General features: G+C 40.4%; 1 protein-coding gene across 1 annotated transcript in view; it reads right to left on the bottom strand.

Moving 5' to 3' along the window:
- Nucleotides 1–8,531: 8,531 nt before the first annotated feature.
- MIGA1 (mitoguardin 1) overlaps nt 8,532–19,550 on the bottom strand; it is a 42,231-nt gene continuing 31,212 nt past the window's right edge. Inside the window, exons 9-16 of the mRNA XM_031050932.2 lie at nt 16,735–16,853; nt 16,485–16,557; nt 16,095–16,181; nt 15,873–15,971; nt 15,396–15,530; nt 13,892–13,945; nt 11,978–12,094; nt 8,532–11,638 (exon numbers count right to left, since the gene is read on the bottom strand). Coding sequence (XP_030906792.1) covers nt 11,420–11,638; nt 11,978–12,094; nt 13,892–13,945; nt 15,396–15,530; nt 15,873–15,971; nt 16,095–16,181; nt 16,485–16,557; nt 16,735–16,853 — 903 coding nt within the window. The 3' untranslated portion in view covers nt 8,532–11,419. The remainder of the gene's footprint in view (nt 11,639–11,977; nt 12,095–13,891; nt 13,946–15,395; nt 15,531–15,872; nt 15,972–16,094; nt 16,182–16,484; nt 16,558–16,734; nt 16,854–19,550) is intronic.

The following is a 19,550-nucleotide window of genomic DNA, read 5'->3' as shown; positions in this document are numbered from 1 at the left end:
TACGTTAGAGTAAAGAATTTATACCATTTAATTGTGGGCTGGGAATGGCACTGAGTTTTTAAAGAGAAAAGTGTTACAGATTTTAAATTATGCTGTATTTCTTAGGAACCCAACAGAAAGGCACTTCAGGGTCAGAACAAGCCTTTTGCCTTCCCCTGTTTTTTTTTTAGATCATGAGAGACTGTGGGATGTAGGAAATCATTGCTGTCATTGTACTGTACAAATGTCCTGAGTCCCAGGCAAGCCTAAAAAGTCAGTGTGCCAAACACAATATAGAATAGTCAGGGTTGGAAAAGACCTTAAGACCATCTAGTTCCAATCCCCCTGCCATGGGCAGGGAAACCTCACACTAAACCATATCACCCAAGGCTTCATCCAATCTGGCCTTGAACACTGCCAGGGATGGAGCATTCACTACCTCCCTGGGCAACCCATTCCAGTGCCTCACCACCCTCACAGTAAAGATTTTCTTCCTTATATCCAATCTAAACCTCTGCTGTTGAAGTTTCAACCCATTACCCCTTGTCCTATCACTACAGTCCCTAATGAAGAGTCCCTCCCCAGCACCCCTATAGGCCCCCTTCAGATACTGGAAGGCTGCTATGATGTCTCCACGCAGCCTTCTCTTCTCCAGGCTGAACAGCCCCAACTTTCTCAGCCTGTCTTCATACAGGAGGTGCTTCAGTCCCCTGATCATCCTCGTGGCCCTCCTCTGGACTTGTTCTAACAGTTCCATGTCCTTTTTATGTTGCGGGCACCAGAACTGCACATGAACATAAAATTACTAAGTGTTAGCTCTTATTTAGACTTTCAGATTAGCAATAGCATGTTAAAATCCTGTTGTGTCTAGAAAGACAGATAATTGTGTGTCTGCTTACGTGCAATTAGCTGCAGGAAGAAAGTTATCAGTCTAAGAAAGGCAAATAACTTCACTAGCATCCTTGTGGTCTCCAGGTCCCTACACACTTTCATATGCATCTGTATATTGTGCAGTTGGGTTTGCACGTCTTTGTAAACTTTAGATTAATTCATGTATGTAAACAAAATCTCCACTCCTCAATATAACCTTAAAACTAGTTAAAATTTTTTACCTCTTCATTTTTCTAAGCAGGTCTTAGAGAAGTTCTTTTCTCTTCTCTTCTTTTGCTATTCTTTTCCAAGTTTTTCTTCCCTACATGTCACTTGAGAGCCTATAGCTTTATACTTAAAATGTAGAAGCTGAATCAGAGATTTATTGCACGAACGCATCAGAAGACAAAGGAACATCAGGCACTAGTACAATTCATGCACTGAAGTAGCCAGGGACACAGAGACTTTCCAGCCTTCATACAGGGCTGAGCAGAAAAGTAAGCCCCAAAGTTCATCTTTCACAAGGAATTCCATCTCACCTAAACACCTCAAGTGGAGGTTGCTGCTAACTTCACTAGAACAACATACCCTGTGTCTGTATGACTTTGTCTTAAGTAATGTAAAAAATTACTGTTCTAAAGTCTGATTTGCTTATAATGTGCAACTTACTGTAGGAAGAAGGTAAAGAGCTTAAGAACACAATTTAGCTTTTGAGCTTTTGGATCAACTTTGTCTTGAACCCTTCTGACAGCTCCAACTCCCTGAACCCCTTGACAGTGTCACTAAGATTGCTGGCAGCAGCGAGATACCCCCTCACACAACAAATCTGAAATCTTCTTTAAAAGTGCAAATGTTGCAAGAAATTTCCTTTGCAAATTCCTGCTGTCTGAACTCCCAAAAATGTGCCAGTCCAACGGGTTACGTGCCATAGAGATGGCAGATACATTTCTGCCATTTGGAATACTGCCATAACTGCTATTACTTTAGGCTACTTTCCAGTTCTTTGGCATTACTACCTCTTAATATGCTTGAAGATTAGCCAGCTGGCTCTAAGACATTTTGCATCTGCAAGTCACCCTACCTGCACCTTTGATGCTAAAAGATACGGGTATAAAGCACTAGGGCATTACTGAACATGATACCACCCATGTTTGCACTTCGATCACCCTTGAGCAGGAGCAGGGGCAGGACCCTGCCCCAGGCACCCCTTGAGGCAGATGAGTGATTTCCAATAGACAATCCAGAATCTTCATGAAAAGAAAGAGGTATTCCTTTAGATTTGGCATGGGTCCTGAGTCAAGGACCACTGCTTCAGGATCAACAAAAGCAGGTTGAACCTATTATGTATCTGACTTAGCACCAGAGGAAGATCCATACAGTCGATGTGTTGCTGCTGAGAGAACTGAAATGGCTAAGCGAGGTCCTGACACCTACCAGTCATGAAAGAACAGTGCCTTCATCATCTACCAATACCTTTGCCTGAAATATGTGGTCATAAATTTTCCATCCCAAGAAACCTTGACTTACTAACTCCCTTTTGAGATGAACTACTTATCTTTTTAAGTTGCATATATATATATTCTTGTTTTGTAGTACACATTTTCCCATCTAACACAAATAATGTTTACTCTTAGAGGCAACAAGAGTTTATTTGTGTATGTACTTACTTCAGAAGAGATCTGTCCTCCTATTATGAAGCTGTCCAATCTGAAGATTCATTCTCATATTTTCTTTTAATTTCCTGAGATCAACATACCCCAGTAAAAGCTGTAAGAGCTCCTCCTTGACTGTTCCCACTCAGAAAAATCCCAGATTACAATGTCAGACATAACCATGATCACAAAATTAATTCAGCTTGTTACTAGCCTCTTCTTTGCCTGTCTCATCACTCTAACATTCACCTGACACTAGTCTTTATTTTTTATCCTCTCCATATTTCACCTTTCCTATAATGAAATGGAATATCTCAGAAAATGTTAGTCTGGGGTTATGATGTTTATACTGAATGGAAAAGACTGCGGTTCCACTTTCAAGAGAGGTCTACAGTGAGATTTTTCCTAGAAGAGAAGTTTAACTTCCAATCCTTTGATCAGTGGTCCTACCTCAGGAACTGAATGGAAGAGAAAACAACATTACTTGAATGACTTGGCTGGTTTTAATGCAGAGAGAGAGCTCTAAGAAGTTTCAAGTGAAAATTTAACACAAAACCAGCAACATGCAGGAAACTGGGCAATAGATTAGAAATACTCTGCAAAAGAAAAATGACTGGTTTCAAGCATCTTATTCATTTGCTGTAAATGAGTGAGCTGTCACCTTCGACAGGTCTTGATTTGTTATGATCATAGCACTTCTTCAACTTTCCGTGCAGACTTCCTCAAACCTTAATTCAGGCAAAATAATCAAAGTAAACAAAGAAAAGCATGAAGGGGACAGAACGTTTGATGGCTCACAGGTCCCAAAATCCATATCCTTAAATTTAATTATTTCCATTCTGAAAGGAGGTCAGAGTCTTCAACTGATCAAAAGCCGTTGTACAGCTTTAATCAGACAAAAACACCTCCCATTAATAACAAAATTCCTCTTTGGTAGAAATCATAGAAGTTCCTGATTTTCAGCAGGATGATTAACATCCTCACACAAGACATGGAAAAATACCAGCATTTTCCTGAACTGAATACTACTCTTTACAATAGGAGTGCAAAGCCAGGACTTTTAAATAAAGTCCAGTTCCTCTGTGGTTTCTCCTTTCGGGAGGCCCCCCTGCTGTCCTACGGCTACTGTGAGTTATAAATAAGCCCTTCACGGCACAGCCTAAGTTACGTTTACCATCTGTCTCCTCTTCGCAAGCTACTTGCAGGGAAGACTCCATTATATAAGAAAACCATATTGTGAGAGCTGGAAACTCACTACTTGCAGCCAAAACACTCAGGAGAGGAAAACACAGCCCGCTGTGTTAAAGTATTTAACAAAATATTAAGTAGAACTGAGAGGAGGAGGGGAAAGAGAGCCATGTCCATCATTTATGTCCTTACCGTAACTGGTCTGGAATGACACCGACAGTTGTTGTACTAAATTACAGATACTAAAGTAGATACTAAAATTATCACACATGAGGGAAGATTCTGAACCAGCATAAACCATCAGCTCCACTGAAGCCAAGGAGTTAGGACAATCAACACCAGCTGCCTAACCTTCACGTTTTGTAAAACACAAGGTACAAAGCTACCTCCACTCACCTGTATTCCCTTCATTAAACCTTTCTAGTTAAAGACTAGAATGCTCACCAATCACTGGCCCACATAATTCAGTTCTATGCACAATATTTTCTTCAATTTTTAATTTTATTTCACTTTAATATTTATTGAGAGTCTCAGAATAGTTCTTGCAGTTATGATGTTAATATTAAAACGTATTAATTATTAAGGATTTTGTCTATGTTTATATGACTATAAATACTCTTAATGTACAGTGCTGTGCAGTCCAACTGCTGTGTTAAAAAATTATATCATCCTTCTCTGTAGAAAAGGTCTGTTTGTTAATTCCTTACTCTCTTCAGGTACTATTATGGGGTACATAGGCTCCAGAGCAAACACAATGGGGCTGAAAGACTGCTCGGTCATGGGGAAGCCCTGCTGAGATCTTCTGGCCCAAGATACCACATTCCATGATATCCACTGATCCTAATCATGGGTGACAGTAAATTGTGAACTGAGGTCCCCAAGAGAAACAGCATTCTTCCCCACACCACAGTTCCTCCATCTCCCACTGTGTCACAGCAGCTGAAGAGGTGTGATTTGAGCTCATCTCTTGTTCCTTGACAGGGCTGCAGGAATCAGGGTACTGAAATGTGGGATAAAATACTGGACACAAAGAGCTACTGCAGTTTGCCTCTTTCCTTCTCCAATGGCAGGACACAGCCTATCTGCCTCTTCTCCGAAATCCTCATGGTCAACTCAGACTGCACACTGTGGTGGTCACTGTGCCTGTGCTATGCTTCTGCCACGAAGGAGCAGTCTCCTGGCTTCCTGGAGCTGCTTCCACCTGACCAGCCCCACTCCTGGTAATGCTGATGCCTACAAGAACCAGACCGTGTGTAATACCTTCATGTGAGCGGGTACGGCTGCCTTTAGTGCACAACAGAGGGTGACTCCTGCTGTTGCTTCCCAAACTGCTCTTCCACTGCCCTTAGCCTTCCTCTTTGTTCCCCCATAGCTTCTAGAGGGCTCACCATGGCACTGTTCCTTGTCAAAGGAGTTTCAAAGGTGAATATCCAAGCATGGCAAATGACAGGTTGTCTGACGTCTTCTGCTGAGGAAACTACTTATTTGAAACATTCCAAATGCACTTAGAGAGGGTATTTCTTAGGCACATCTTAATCCATCTGACCAGTTCTTGTATTTCATCAGGCTGTGCTTCTACACACACTGGACATACTCTCATGCTTCTGTATGTTCCTTAATACACGTGGCCCTCTTAAAAGACTAATTGCTATTTTACAATTTACTTTCGGTGGACAGAGAGATCTAAGGTCTCTTTAAGACCCGAGCGCTAAGGTTTAGAGTAACACCTTGTCTGATTGCCAAAATACTAACTCGTTTCATTAAGCATGTTTTCGCAGCTGCTTCTTGTGTCAGCACAAGCCCTTATTTACCTAACACGAGTAAATACACAGTTTGTAAGCTGTCGCAGAGAACCAGTATTTTCTCCCCAGCCACGCTGTCTCGCAGTCATCACCTTAGGAAGCAGCAGAACCTACAGACGCATCCGCACGCCTCTGCTGCTGAAGACCCCACCACCGAAGCTGAGCCCTCTTCCGATGCAGACGTGGTTCATCAGCAAAGCGGATTTTATACCAACTTTTATTAAGCGCACGTCACCGGGGGCAGCCCCGCTCCCGCATCTCCTCACACCCGCGTTACCCCAGCCCGAGCGCTCCCCACCACCGCCGCGCGGCTCCGCAGCGCTGCCCGGCACCAGCCCCACCTGCGCTCGTTTCCATTCACCTCAGCTCCAAGCCGCTCTCGCAGCGGCAGCAGCGCCGAGCCCCGGCCCCCTCCCCCGGCCGTGAGGGTCCCCCCTCCCCCGGGCTGGCGCCGCAAGCCCCTCTCGGTATGTGCCGTTACCGCCTGCTGGTGGCTGCGGCTGCCCCTCAGCCCGGCGCTGCCCCGTCGGCTGCAGCCCCGACCGACGGGGCCTTGCCGGCAGCCCCCGCCCGCTGCGGCCGCTTCTCCCGAGGCACCTGGGGGCTGCCCCTCGGCCCGGCCACCAGCGGCGGGTCCGGCCAACGGGCGCTGGGGTCCAGCGGGCCGGGCAGCCAGCCGGGCAGCTCTTCAGGGAGCTACGCGGGGCGGGGAGCCCGCCCGAGCCCTGCTCCGCAGCGCGGCCGGCGGAGCCGCTCTTACCTGCGAGCGCTGCCCCGCCGCTGCGGCTCGGCGTGCTCCCTGCGGGCGGCTGCCGGCTGCGGAGCGCTCCTTGGCTGCGGCCGCCGCTCCGCCGAGGCAAGTTTCCATAAAAGTCGCGACGCGCGGCCGGCGCCCGCATTCCAGGCGAGCCCCGCGCCGCGGCAGCTGTCCCGTCCCGTCCCCTCCTGCCCTGCCCCAGCTCCCGGCCCCGCTCGGTCCCGGCCCGGCCCTGCGGCGCGGCTCGCCATGGCCGGCCCCTCGCCGCGGTGGGGGGCACCGCACAGCCAGGCCGCGCCACCCTGCACCCCCCGCCGCGGACAGCCGTCGGGCCAACAGGCTTATTTTGGGCTGGAAGCACCGCGGAGCTATAAATAGCCGGGGCACGGAGGCCGCTCCCGGCTAGCGCGCTCCTGGCCGCGCGGTCCGTGCCGCAGGGCAGGGGCCGAGCCGGGTCCCGCAGCCCCGCAGCCCGCTATTAGAATAGAGCTGACCCGCCGCGGCTGCTCCAGGGCCGCGTCCCCAGGGATCACCGCCTCGGGCGGCGGCAGCGGCTCGTCCCCCCGCGGCCGGTTGTCAACACGTACCTGCAGCCACCGCAGGCTCGGCCGCCGCCGCCGCTTTCCGCGCCCGGCCCCGAACCGGAGCTGGCGAGAAGCGCGATCCGCGCCGAGAGCGCTCCCCTGCCGCGGTGTCCTGCCCTGCCAGCGGGGAGGCTTTATACCCCCGGTGGCCGGGTCCTGGGTCGTCTATGGCACATGGAGAGGAATCAACTAATAATAGTAATGTGACAGTTAGCTGATGGAGCGGAGAGGAATCTAGTTAGTGCCAGACGGGCGAGAGGGAGAGCGTGTCTGCTTTGAAACAGAGCCTTTCTCTGGAAACTTTACAGAGGCAGAAACACTTTATTACATCAGAATACATTCCTTTTCCTGCTTAAAGATGACTTGTTTCCTACATGTGCAACTGCAAAGTCTCCAGTGCAGAACTTTCCTCTTCCTGTCCCACTTGTACTGTGTCTATCATGCTGGAGCCTAACTTCCAGCTGGATTACTAGGATAACAACCACACGGCCTTAAGCTTTACAAACTCTGAGCAACAGCCATCAAAATTAAAACAAATCTGTGTCTGTCTTTTGAAGGACAGTGCACAAACTGTCCCCCAGTGCCACCCTCAAGAGCCATGCCTGTATTTCTGATGCAAAGGTGCAAGTTTTCAGTTGAGGGTTCAGCTTCCCACTCTCAGTAAATTTTCAGATGAACACAGGTTACACACAAAGTTGTGCATATCAAAGTGGATACACATCACCCTTCTGAGGGCACCCCATCATTCTGGTGTCCTCAACATAAAAAGGACATGGAACTGTTGGAACAAGTCCAGAGGAGGGCCATGAAGATGATCAGGGGACTGGAGCACCTCCCCCGTGAAGACAGGCTGAGAAAGTTGGGGCTGTTGAGCCTGGAGAAGAGAAGGCTGCGTGGAGACATCATAGCAGCCTTCCAGTATTTGAAGGGGCCTACAGGGATGCTGGGGAGGGACTATTCATTAGGGACTGTAGTGACAGGACAAGGGGTAACGGGTTAAAACTTAAACAGGGGAAATTCAAGTTAGATGTAAGGAAATAAGGAAGAAATTCTTTACTGTTAGAGTGGTGAGGTACTGGAATGGGTTGCCCAGGGAGGCAGTGAATGCTCCATCCCTGGTGGTGTTCAAGGCCAGACAGGAAAGAGCCTTGGATGACATGGTATAGAGTGAGGCATGCCTGCCCATGGCAGGGTGGGTTGGAACTTGATGATCTTAAGGTCCTTTCCAACCCAAACCATTCTATGATTCTACAATTCTACAGCAGTAAGCATTAGACACTGTGTTCTCCATTTATATTACCCACAATGGAAATCTTACTCCATGACTGGAACTCACTGTAGCCCTTGGGTTTGGAAATAACCCTGAAAAAGCTCATCCCCCAAACCCAAGGGAAGAAACAACTGGTTGGCACAGAAAGGCAGATGCAATGAAACCGACCTGGTTAGCACCACAGGCAGGGATGGCAACAGCTGACAACCACTGTCAGCCTATTACAGCCAGCCTGAGTCTGGGGTTTATTCACCCAGGAGATTAAGGTCTCTGGCTGAATCACTTTCTGACTTCCCAAACTAGAAACACCAAAACTTGGCTTTTTGGTGGATCACTGGCCTATGTGTTGAAAACTTACCAATGCTGGGGACCATCTGATCCAGTTTAAACTGTTCAAGTTGGTAGAAGCAGTTGTATGAGCAACAGTTGTTTCACTGAAACCTTTTATTTAATATACACAGCAGCAGTTCATTTTGGCAATAGAAAGGTTCACAAACACGCTTAACTGACACTCAAATTGACATGGTTTGTTTGATGAAACTAAAGACTACAAAAACGAAGTGCAATAATCATTAAGAACATATTTAAAGTGAGATTATTTTTACAACTAAATTACAAATTATATAAATACTTGATTCTTGTATAATCAACACATTCAACATTCATTTCTGATTGTAGGAGCACAGCTATAGCAGAAGAGGATGACTCTTATGAGCAGGGAAAAGGGCACTCAAAACTATTTAAGAATTTAGAGATTATAAACTGAATTCTGATCTTGCTTATGAATTCTCTGCAGTACAATTGCATCCTGGTGCCACTGCATTGGCGCAGCTCTGACACTTGCATTTTCAAAGGTGGAGGACTTTGCTTAAGCCATATGGCTGGTTATCAACAGACATCCTTCACACCCCTTCCCTCAGTGGTGTACAAACCTGGATTTATAGGAGAACCGATTCCAGTTCTGTGTTACAAAGAGGCAGCCTTCCCCCATTTGAATTTATAGCTGTCTCTGGCATTAGGAAGGGGAGAACATATAAACGCTTTTTGGGAAAAGGTCCAAAGACTCAGAGGAGATAAAAACCTGCCCATGTATACCTATGCATTTCCCTCTCCCTCTCTCCTTTCTTCCCTTCCCCTATTTCTTTTTTCTTTCTTTAACTGCTTCCTAACCAAGTATTTGTTGGTGGCACCTTGCAGCAACCAGATACTGTAATTCTTATTTTGGATGGGAAATACATCAGTTCCATTTCCAACCTGATTCTATGGACTTTTGAGCTCTATGAGTGCATGGAAGTGCTCCTTTTTTAAAAGGCTACATCTATTTAAGCCAGGTATTGTCAGGTCCTTCTCCACTTTCTAGACATTCTGGTGTTTCATCAGACCTTTTTCATTCTTCGGTTTAAAAAAATCCTTTCAGTTTCAACAGAAGATGGACTTTAAAATTACCTGGAAACATAATCTCACGGGCAACACTTGAACTTTCTTCACAAGCTTTATATAAATATAAAAATTTCTCGCTTATCTGTGTGTTTAGTTCTGTGGAAAAGTGCATTTCTGGTTTTCTGTGATGAATGTTAAGGTGTAATTTTCTTCATATAATTTTATTAGAACAGACAAACCACAGCATACAGTTTCCTTTAACATCTTGCAACCTCCAGGTAGTGTATTTGCTGTGGAATATGCCATTTACTCCACCATTACGATTTCCAGCTATTCCTATTGATTCTGAACCTAACAAGACACTTTACTGTTCCATATAAATTCATTCACAGGCTTGCAAAACACTGCTAAAATATAGATACTTTTGAGCAGGTAAGTGTGCTTAAGCTAAGTGAGATGGGTGCAGAAAACTTCACATTCTGTATTGAAGACACACTTTGTGGAGAAACAAACCACAGCCAACATTTTGCTCTTTTGTTGTATTCATTTGATACATACAAGAATGATGAAAATGTGTTGGCTGCAGTGAAATCTACGGAATTACACAGACCCTCCTTTCCAAATATCATCTTTTTGGGTTGTGTTCAAACAAAAGTCTAAATGCTTCCAATCAAAGTGTGTTTCAATATGCTCCATTTTAACAACATGCTTTTTAAGCATCTGAATATTTTATTATTACTTACTCTTCATTACTTGACACAGGATAGACTCTTGTGGGCTGGCTTTTTGTGGCAAAGCATATGTAAATGTAGTTAAAGAGCCTAAGCTAACTACGATATACTGTTTCAGTTTACAGACATTCAAAGATTATAGATCATCATTTTTTATTACCTCTAGCACAGGAAAAAGTGTTACTGCGAATTCCCACATGGCTTCTTACTGTGCTGTGCTCCTACCTAAAGTTCAGGGTTCCATATTCCGAGCCACAGTTTTACACTGCACATACATAGCCACAGTTGCTTACACTTCTTCCTAAATAAGACACCTGACTTCCTACAAGGAAGGGAGGAAGATGGAAATGCTTTTAATTATAAAACACGGCTTTCAATTCTGATTCATGATTAACAAATCTTGTCAGACATCCTTATTTAAAAATATATTTTGAAATGCTACATATGAACAGAGAATGGCGTTAGTTTAACACCAAAATATAAGGTAGTAACAGTAGTAAAAAAGGAAAAGTTTTAAATTAACTGTGAAGCTACCACAGCTTTTTGAATACAAATAAGTGCTTTCAAACACCTTCATGATGTTTGACTGTTTTAAAACAAAATAAAGTGAAAAATGCATACTGGAAGTCATTCCTGCCCTAACAGCACCTGCATCGCTCAATTACACAGTAGTACAAAATCATTGCTTAACACCCACAACAAATGTAATTTCAGGCCAGTGGCAACACATTCGGTTTTGTGAGTGTGATTAGTTTATTGCATGTGTCACATGAATTAGAGACTGCATATACCCCAGTCAAAACACCTTCTAGATCTAGACACACAATGATATGGGGACTCTGTAATGAGCATTCTGCACTATAAGCCCTTAAATAAACAACTTCATCAGCTTCACTTACAAATTATCTGTGCAAAAGTACAGTATTTCATAAATAAACTTTACCCAAATATTACAGAAAAAAGCTTTGGGATACATTAAGTATAAATACAGTGACAGCGGAGCTGCAAATTTAATTTAGGTATATACAACAAAACACTCACCAGTTCTTTTCACAGATGTACATTTAACCTCCCTGAGTCCTTTTCCATACTTAGCAACATGATACATTTTCAGAAGCTTGCCCAGTAACAGCAATGATAACTTCGGTGTTAGAGAGAAAGGTGGGAAGGAGTATATCAGGAACACTCCATTTAATTTGTCATGGATTACTGTACTTTTGCTTCTAAGAGCCCACTGGTCACGACATGCCCAGGACCACTTACACAAGCATTGACATGTCTCAGTGAATCTGCTCCAAGATAGGCCATTAAAAGTTCAGTGTGTCGGATTAATAATTGCATAAGATCTTCAGCCAAACTCTCCATAGTTGAGTATCTCACCTTTTCAAAATCAAAAATGTCCTTGAGGAAGAAAAGCACTTGATCCTAGTGGGGGGGGGGGGAAAGGGAGAAACTTGTATTCACTTACAAGAAGGAAAAAAGTATGCAATGCTATTTCCTTTACACATTTCCTAAAACCATCCATTTATGTATTCTTCTGGTGCTAAAATAGAAGTGCGTTAAAATAGACTTTGCAAAGCAGTTCCAGGCTTAAAAAAAATTAATATTATAATGTTTATTTTCATGGTTTCTTATAGTTAGTCTTAATCTTGGGAAAACACAAAGTGTTTTGGAAAACACAAAATGCCTACAAATAAGATTTTAATTCCTTTTAATCTTTTATTTTAAATTAACATAAATGGTAATAAAAAAAAAGTTGCAAACCTTGAAGAAGCAGCATAGGTCATAAAGGGAGTTTCTAGGACCCAAAAAGCCCCATGCCAAAACAGGGCTGATGTGTTCACATATAGCATAGAAATGTGCAAAAAATCCATCAGGCACCTGGTGATGTAAAAATTATAGAGAAAAGTTACACAGTAAATATAGCATAAGTCTCTATGAATTAAGTCTTCAGAAAAGCCTAAAATGCCTACTACTTCAGGGCTGTGGTAACCTTTAAGTTATAGGGCAACTGTACCAAACAAGCAGCATGATTTTTGGTAGAAAAGATTTTTATTTCAGTGGTACTTTGTACTTTAAATATTTGAAGATTAATAGGCATAAGCCCAAAACTAGCATAAACAATCTACTCTGGCTCCCATATGACAGATAATTATATTCAGTTATTCCTGTTTGAGCCCCTATACACTGTGCATAGCTGAAACTTACAAAAAAAGTAAGCAAGCTCCACAGTTTTGAATGAAAAAAAATTACCCCTTATAAGAATCCATTTTAAAGTCTACAGAAGACCATAAAATATCTGTGAATGTCCATCCTGTTGTTACCTTTACAACCTACAGGTACTTGTAAAATATACTATAAATTCATGTCTCGTGTATGGATGTACAGTTTATTTTAGGTATTTATAAACATAATTTTACAACATCAGTTAATTTATAAAATCATAAAAATAAAATTATCATAAATTAAAGCATAGAATACCACATGAAGAACTGTCTGCAAGTCATTCTAAGTTCATCAAACTCCTTGTGACAATTAATCTCTCCCTTACAAAGACTTCTATGGTGCTTTACTTTATCCACTTCTGAGTTTCTCCAGCAGCACTGATGAAACTTGTCCCAAGGAGTAAAGTTACTCACACATTTACAAACTTATAAATATTGAGACTTCAATACACAAAAGAACTACAGAATAAGGTAGCTGTGTATTGAAATAGAGATGAAAGTAATAGGTTACTATAACATCTATTTTGGAGATATAATCCCTTTATATAAAACTAATGTAGGAAAGATCTATGTATAAAATTCCCAACCATACTGACACAGGGATGTAACAACTCTTAAGATACAGCAGTAGCTGAGGACCTTTTACAAAATACCAACTGCCCTTAGAAGCATCTTTTTTTTTTTTTTTTACAATGAAATATGTCTTTAGCAGCTAGGAGTCATGCAAATAGCTATTCTTAGAACCAGAGAAAGGTGTCAGTGCCCATCACTTGAGCAGAGATTCCTCACCTGCCATATGCAAAACCATTTCTAGTGGTTATTGATGTCCTGCAGCAAGCCTCAACTCTGTTTTTGAACTGGCTAATAGAGAGATAGGCCTCCTACATCTAATAAAATCCTCCAAAGATGGAAGTGAGGAGCTGCTGGTGAAGAGGAGCTCTACTTCAAAGCATTCAGAGTTCCTTCACCGAGAGGTCAGGATGCAGAAGGGAGCTGAGGGAGGCTGCAATAGGGTTCTTGCTACTGGCAAGGTAAATGGTACTTCAGGTAGGTAAAGGGACAGGCCTGAATTTTATTTAGCTGTGGAGATGATGCAGGGAGATGGGGTATCCCAGTGTAATTAGGCAAGTATCCCAGTGTAAGCAGGCAAGATATGAGATTAATGACCTTGGTCTGCAAAAATCTGAGGTGGACGTATGGGGCTATATGTCAGAGAAGTGACTGTCACCATTGCTGACTGGACCTAAACTAGTGTGAAAATCTAAGCTAAGACTTTTTGCTAAAAAACTGGTATTAGGGCTCCATAAACTAAACTAGAACTGACAGCCTCTTGTTTACACATGACTACAGGATTAAGGATTGATATGTAATTTATTTTGCCAAAGCTACAGAACTTCACCTACTTAGCAGCTGATCAGTAACTTTGGTTGGCATAATTTTCAAGGCAACCTACCTTCACTTGCTGTCTCTTCTGCTTCAGGACTGACCAACAGCTTGAAGCCACAGCCTAAATGTAAATAAACAAACAAATAAAAGAACCCAAACAAACACACTCCAAACTGTGTGTAACTTCACTATAAGAGAAATTATTTTTCATCTCAAAAAGAAGTGAGCTTCAGAACAGTGTATTTCTATATTTTGTGGATTTTTAATTTCCTCATTTTCAATCTTGTGATAACAAAGTTTAAAACTGCAAAGTATCAGCTGAAACAAATAACATCATATGTAGTGTATATTTGTTATTTTCAGATCTTATTTTGCAAAATTTTCTTTCATTTAATTCAAATATTATTTGGCATTCTTAACTGATTTTAGTTGCAACAATTAGGCACATTCATGGGGTTCAACTGAGGACCAGTCTCTCATATACCAAAACATGCACTCAGACATCAGTAACTATTTTAGATATTAAATAGCATGCAAACACATTGCAATGTCCTTTTTCATTTTAGCAAAAACATTCTTGCAATAGCTTCAGATTCAGCTAAGGACTTTTGTCCAAATATGGTCCTGTGAAAGACAATATACTGATATTAGTACTAGGCTTTTTCCTCTCATCTGATCCTCCTTCAGTACTGCAAAATAATTTACTACTCACAAAACACAATGTTATCACATAATTACAAAAATAAATACATGCTTGTTTCCTCTTTTTTCCTTTAGAGGGAATATTTCAATTGAAAGATAAATACAGGGAAATATGGCAGCTTACAGATATAAGTGGGTGAAATGACTGTGGTTACGCTACCAGCTGACCATGGCAGTAGCCCGTATGCCTGTAGCAGGGGAGTGAGATCTTTTTGGCAAATAGGCTCATCTGAAAGTGTGAAATGTTATCAAAATTTGAATGCCCGTATTTCATTTATTTACTTTCGTGTGCTTGCAACTTTGTGCCTTATTGCTAAATCTCTGGTATATGAATCAAAACCTCTAATACCTCAAATACGGCTAACAGAAACTTCCCTTCTAAAATTCCACTTCCTCAGAGATACCTTGTCCTGCAAAAATGAGTTTAAGTGTTTTTCCAGTACATTCAATCATTTTATATATTTTGAGCTCAGACTTGTAGCTTTTAAACTGCTATTATGAATAACCTGATAATGCAACCTGCTTATTTTTTCTGACAATACTTCAGGTACCTATTCAGTTGCATTGGAAGCTGCAGTAGACTTCACAGTGAAGGTTGATGTAGTTTCTTTGCTTCAAAATTAATGCTTTTATTATTAATTTAATTACCAGGACAACATACACAGCCCGGTTCCTGCAGTTGCTGGATTTATTCTCATTTTTACATTGTGCTTTACGAATATAAAGCAGAGATTGTCATAAGAACAGTTTTGGTATATACAGAAATTTTATATCAGAATGCTCACACTAATGTTACATTTATCATACCATCTACTTGTTGTAATGTCTACAGAATAATGTCTACGAAAATGACACATATAAATACTTACTGTTTCTTTAAAAGAGGAATTTAGCCAGCGGTTATTTACTACATTCTGTATAGATATTGGTGGATTTTCTAAATCTTCAAATGAATCCATTAATATGAAGTCCAGAACAACATCATAAAAATTCAGGTTTTTTACCTGTATTAAATCAGAGCATGACCTAAGTAACCCGGTTTCTCTTTCAGCAGTGGAATTCAGCATGCACCACATTCTACCTCTGTATTAACATGCAGATTTATAATTGCTTTTAATGAATATTAAAGATACTTTGTCAGTAAAGCAGAAGATAAAATATTACATGTTATATCTGGTACTAAACTACATTGGTGGATGCCATTTCTCTAAATTGGCAATGTAAAGATAAAAATGTTGCCTTTCCCACCATTCTGAACTGTAAAAATTCATTTTTAGATTTTTTCTTTTTTTTTTTTTTTAGATGTTATTCATTTTTAGATGCACTTTTCAGAAATTCAGACTCACCCCTGTAGCAGCAAGTTCCATTTCAGTATTATCCCAGTGATCTGTTTGTTCCAGAAAATATATCATTTCATCAAACACATCTTCAAATTTCTTTGGATTCTGTAAAGTAAAAGCAATGAGTATCAAGCAAACTTAACAAAAGACATGGTTTATATTCACTGGAAAGTGAGTTCTATTAGAAGCTGCATTAACAACAAAATGTTACTTAAAAAAGGCTTTTACCTTTCGTGCTTTCACAATTAAAGCAGACAAAATTTTTCTTCCACTTTCAGCAAGAAATATTCTGTTTGCTGTCTCTGAAAGTATTACCTAGAAAAGGGTCAGAAAAAATAGACATATTAATTCACAGGTTATACTAAGTGACCTTAAATGCTTCAATCAAATTTAATATAATTATAACCCCTAGTATAGTAGGCCAATTCCTAATCAGCTTTTGGTGCAAAGGTTACAAAGCTAATCATAAAACTGGGACTCCTCTGCAAATTTTAGAATGACAGAAATGTAATAGCAACAATAAAATAATTAATTACAGCATATGCTATAAAAATTGCATTGATAACCTCCACATACTTCAGGCTTAAGAGGACAGACAGACAAATCACTCTCATTTACCTGAAAAGCTTGTCGAATACAGTGAAGCTTAGCAAGGAAGTCACTGTCTCCTAGACATTCAAACATTTCGGTCCTATATAAAACAGAAGAGTTTTCAAACACCATGAAAAAAGAGAAACACAAGAAAACTAAGTCTCATTCTAGAAAAAATACCTCGTACAAGTAACTTCTAAAAAATGAGTTCTGTATAGTGTATTTAAATTTAATTCTTGCTTTTCTTAGAAATAATTAAGTAGAGGTAAATCAGTACCTTAACACTCGTGAATAAATTTTGCCTTCTTCTGCTAAGTGCATAGCTTCTTCATACAGTGGGCAATGGCAAAGGGAATCAAGACCATATGTATTGCGAATCTCTCTGTGCTCTGTAAGCTGAAACAAAATGTTTTTAAAGTTCTTTAAAGGGCTTGCTTACACAGTTTTTGTAAAGGTAAATCAAAGAAGTTTTCCTGATATTCTACTGAAAGATATATCCCTTTCTGCATCTGCTTAAAACAAAACGGGAACACTCAACCAGTAAAGAGAAGAGAAACACACCATAATTATTACATAACTTAAAATCTGAAAGCTACAGTTTCAGATATCAAGTTTCAAAAGTTTAATTAATTAAATGGAGGCAGCTTAGTTCTGATTTTAATTTGCCTAGTTGCATTTCTAATTTGCCTAGTTAAATCTAATGGGTCTCAAAGCTGCAAAAAAACCCCAAAAGTCAGGACACAAAGTACAGAACAACCATGCAAACCTCTAGGAAGCTGGAAATAGTAATATCCTTCCACTCCTGGTTTTGTCTCACTAGTAGATATGTCTGCTAGTTACCAAAGCATATTGTATGAAGCATAAGCATTCAGCATCCTGCTACAGGCTCTCAAAAATGTGTTCATTTTCAGCAGTTTTAATTCTGGGGTTACAAGATGGAATAATGCAAGCTCATAGACATTTTTAGAGGGAGAAAACACCAAAATCAGGTTATGAAATCAAAGCATGCAAGTAATATAGAGAACTCCTGTTTACAGGATATCATATTTAATCCACGAAGCAATGGCTAGCTACAATTTCCACTATGAACATAACAACATATTATTAAGGATCCAAAAAATTAATAATCTCTCACACATCTTTCAGTTTAGTCAAGGAACAGAAAATGAATTCTGACTTTTTTTAACACCCCCCTCTTTTTTAGTTTTAAATATCCTGCATGGGGGAAACAAACCTTTGCTTCTATGCTATCATCACAGAACCTACAAAGATCTTATAAAATTCTTGCAGTAGTTGACTTGTATAAAGCCAGATACCCTGTATCTTAGAAAGATTAAAGAAAAAATAAATCAGATTAGAAATATAAGTTGATGCTAAATTTCCATTGAAATTTTAAAATAAATACATGCTGAAAAGTTTTTCCTCTCACTGAGGACATACAGGCAGGTGCTGGCATGAGACTTCATAAAGATTTTAATGAATGTGCTTACAGTGTGTCTTCTCTACAGACTTTAATTGAAGCTACTACAGCAACAGCAATTTGGCCAAGCAGGCTTGCTTGCTAAAGGGAAGAATATAAACAAGAGCCAGTACCTGCTTATACCCATGTAAACATTTAAGCACATGAACGTGTTACAGAGATTTCAGCACAGATGTTTTGAATCACTTGTACCAGTATCTTTTTACACAAGCAAATACATACAATTCCTTTCATAAAATTGTCAGGATCCATTTTAAATTTATTTGATTCGGTAAGAAAAAACATCTGTATTCTTATATAGATTTCTCCAGAGTTCTCAAATTGAGACTCTAGTGATGAGACAACAGCTAGGGAATAAGTGTAGGAATAAAAGCTTTAAGGTCGGCAAAATATCATACTTAAACAAGTAAGGTACACTTTTAGAGTTCATCTAGCTTGAAAGTATTTCCATTTTGATAGTATGTATTTATTTATTGGTTGTTTTGCTTGGAAGAACAGAGTAGAATAAGCTCAATTCCTAAAAAAGATTTCGAATTATAAAGACCAAATTTTTATCCCAATTTAACAATATTAATCATAGCACCAAACTGTGTTTCGGATTTGCTAATTCAAAAAAGCCAACCTGAAAATTGACGTTCTTTATTTATTTAAACAAATTTAAACAAAAGAAGCCACCCAGCTTTTAACTGAAATGTATAGGAATTAATAATTCAATCAACTGGAAGAAACAGGAATGTAGTGATTTCTTTCAGATATAAGAAATCATTATACAAACAGACACACACACATGACACACACATATATACACACACATGTATATATAGTGTAATAATTAGAACAGGTGTAAACAAGAAAAAGTAGAAAATCTTTACTCCAGAATTTGGTTTTCTACATTATGGTTTAAAAAGTGGAAACTGTGGAACAATAAATATAAATTTTCCAAAACAAAGACCAAACCAGAATACAAATAAGGATATTAGTTTATTTCTTACCTGATCTGGCTATTAGAGAAGCCATAAAACATTCTATTTACTTTATTTCACTTGCAAAGCATGAGAAGAAATAAGTTGTGCACACATAGGCACTTTGTAAACAGCTGTCCCTCTCTTGGAGGTTATAATTTCTGTGGTAAAAGGGATTATATTTGTTTTCTGTAGTGAACTTCTGGCAAATCACCTTCTTCAGACATTTAGGCAACTGACTGTGACTAAATTAGGACTCATGATTTCCACAGTCAGATGTAGGTAATGTTCATCTGCTGCCAGCAAGCTGAAGATGGTAACATTTTTAGCACATGAAGATGCCTGATTGTAGCCTTTGTGGTTACAGATTAGCATCGAATCTGATACCTGAGAGTTGAGTGAGGCCCTTGATTATATCTAGCCTTTTTTTTCAACTTCCTCTCATGCTGGCAAATCAAATAAAGTAACTGTAACTGCTGAAATGGGTATTACTGTGCTCAAACGAAGAAAGTGGTTAAATCAACTGGCTACTAAACAGAGAAGGGTATAACTATCCTTCCACTGAGGAGATGGTTTTGATTACATAGTGAAGTTAGTGCCAACCAACATTTGGAAAGGGGGTGCAAATTCCTCTATCACTGATTTTGGCAT

This window comes from Melopsittacus undulatus, chromosome 6 (genome assembly GCF_012275295.1).
Source record: "Melopsittacus undulatus isolate bMelUnd1 chromosome 6, bMelUnd1.mat.Z, whole genome shotgun sequence".
Taxonomy (NCBI): Eukaryota; Metazoa; Chordata; class Aves; order Psittaciformes; family Psittaculidae; genus Melopsittacus; species Melopsittacus undulatus.
This window is presented reverse-complemented; position numbering and strand designations above follow the sequence as displayed.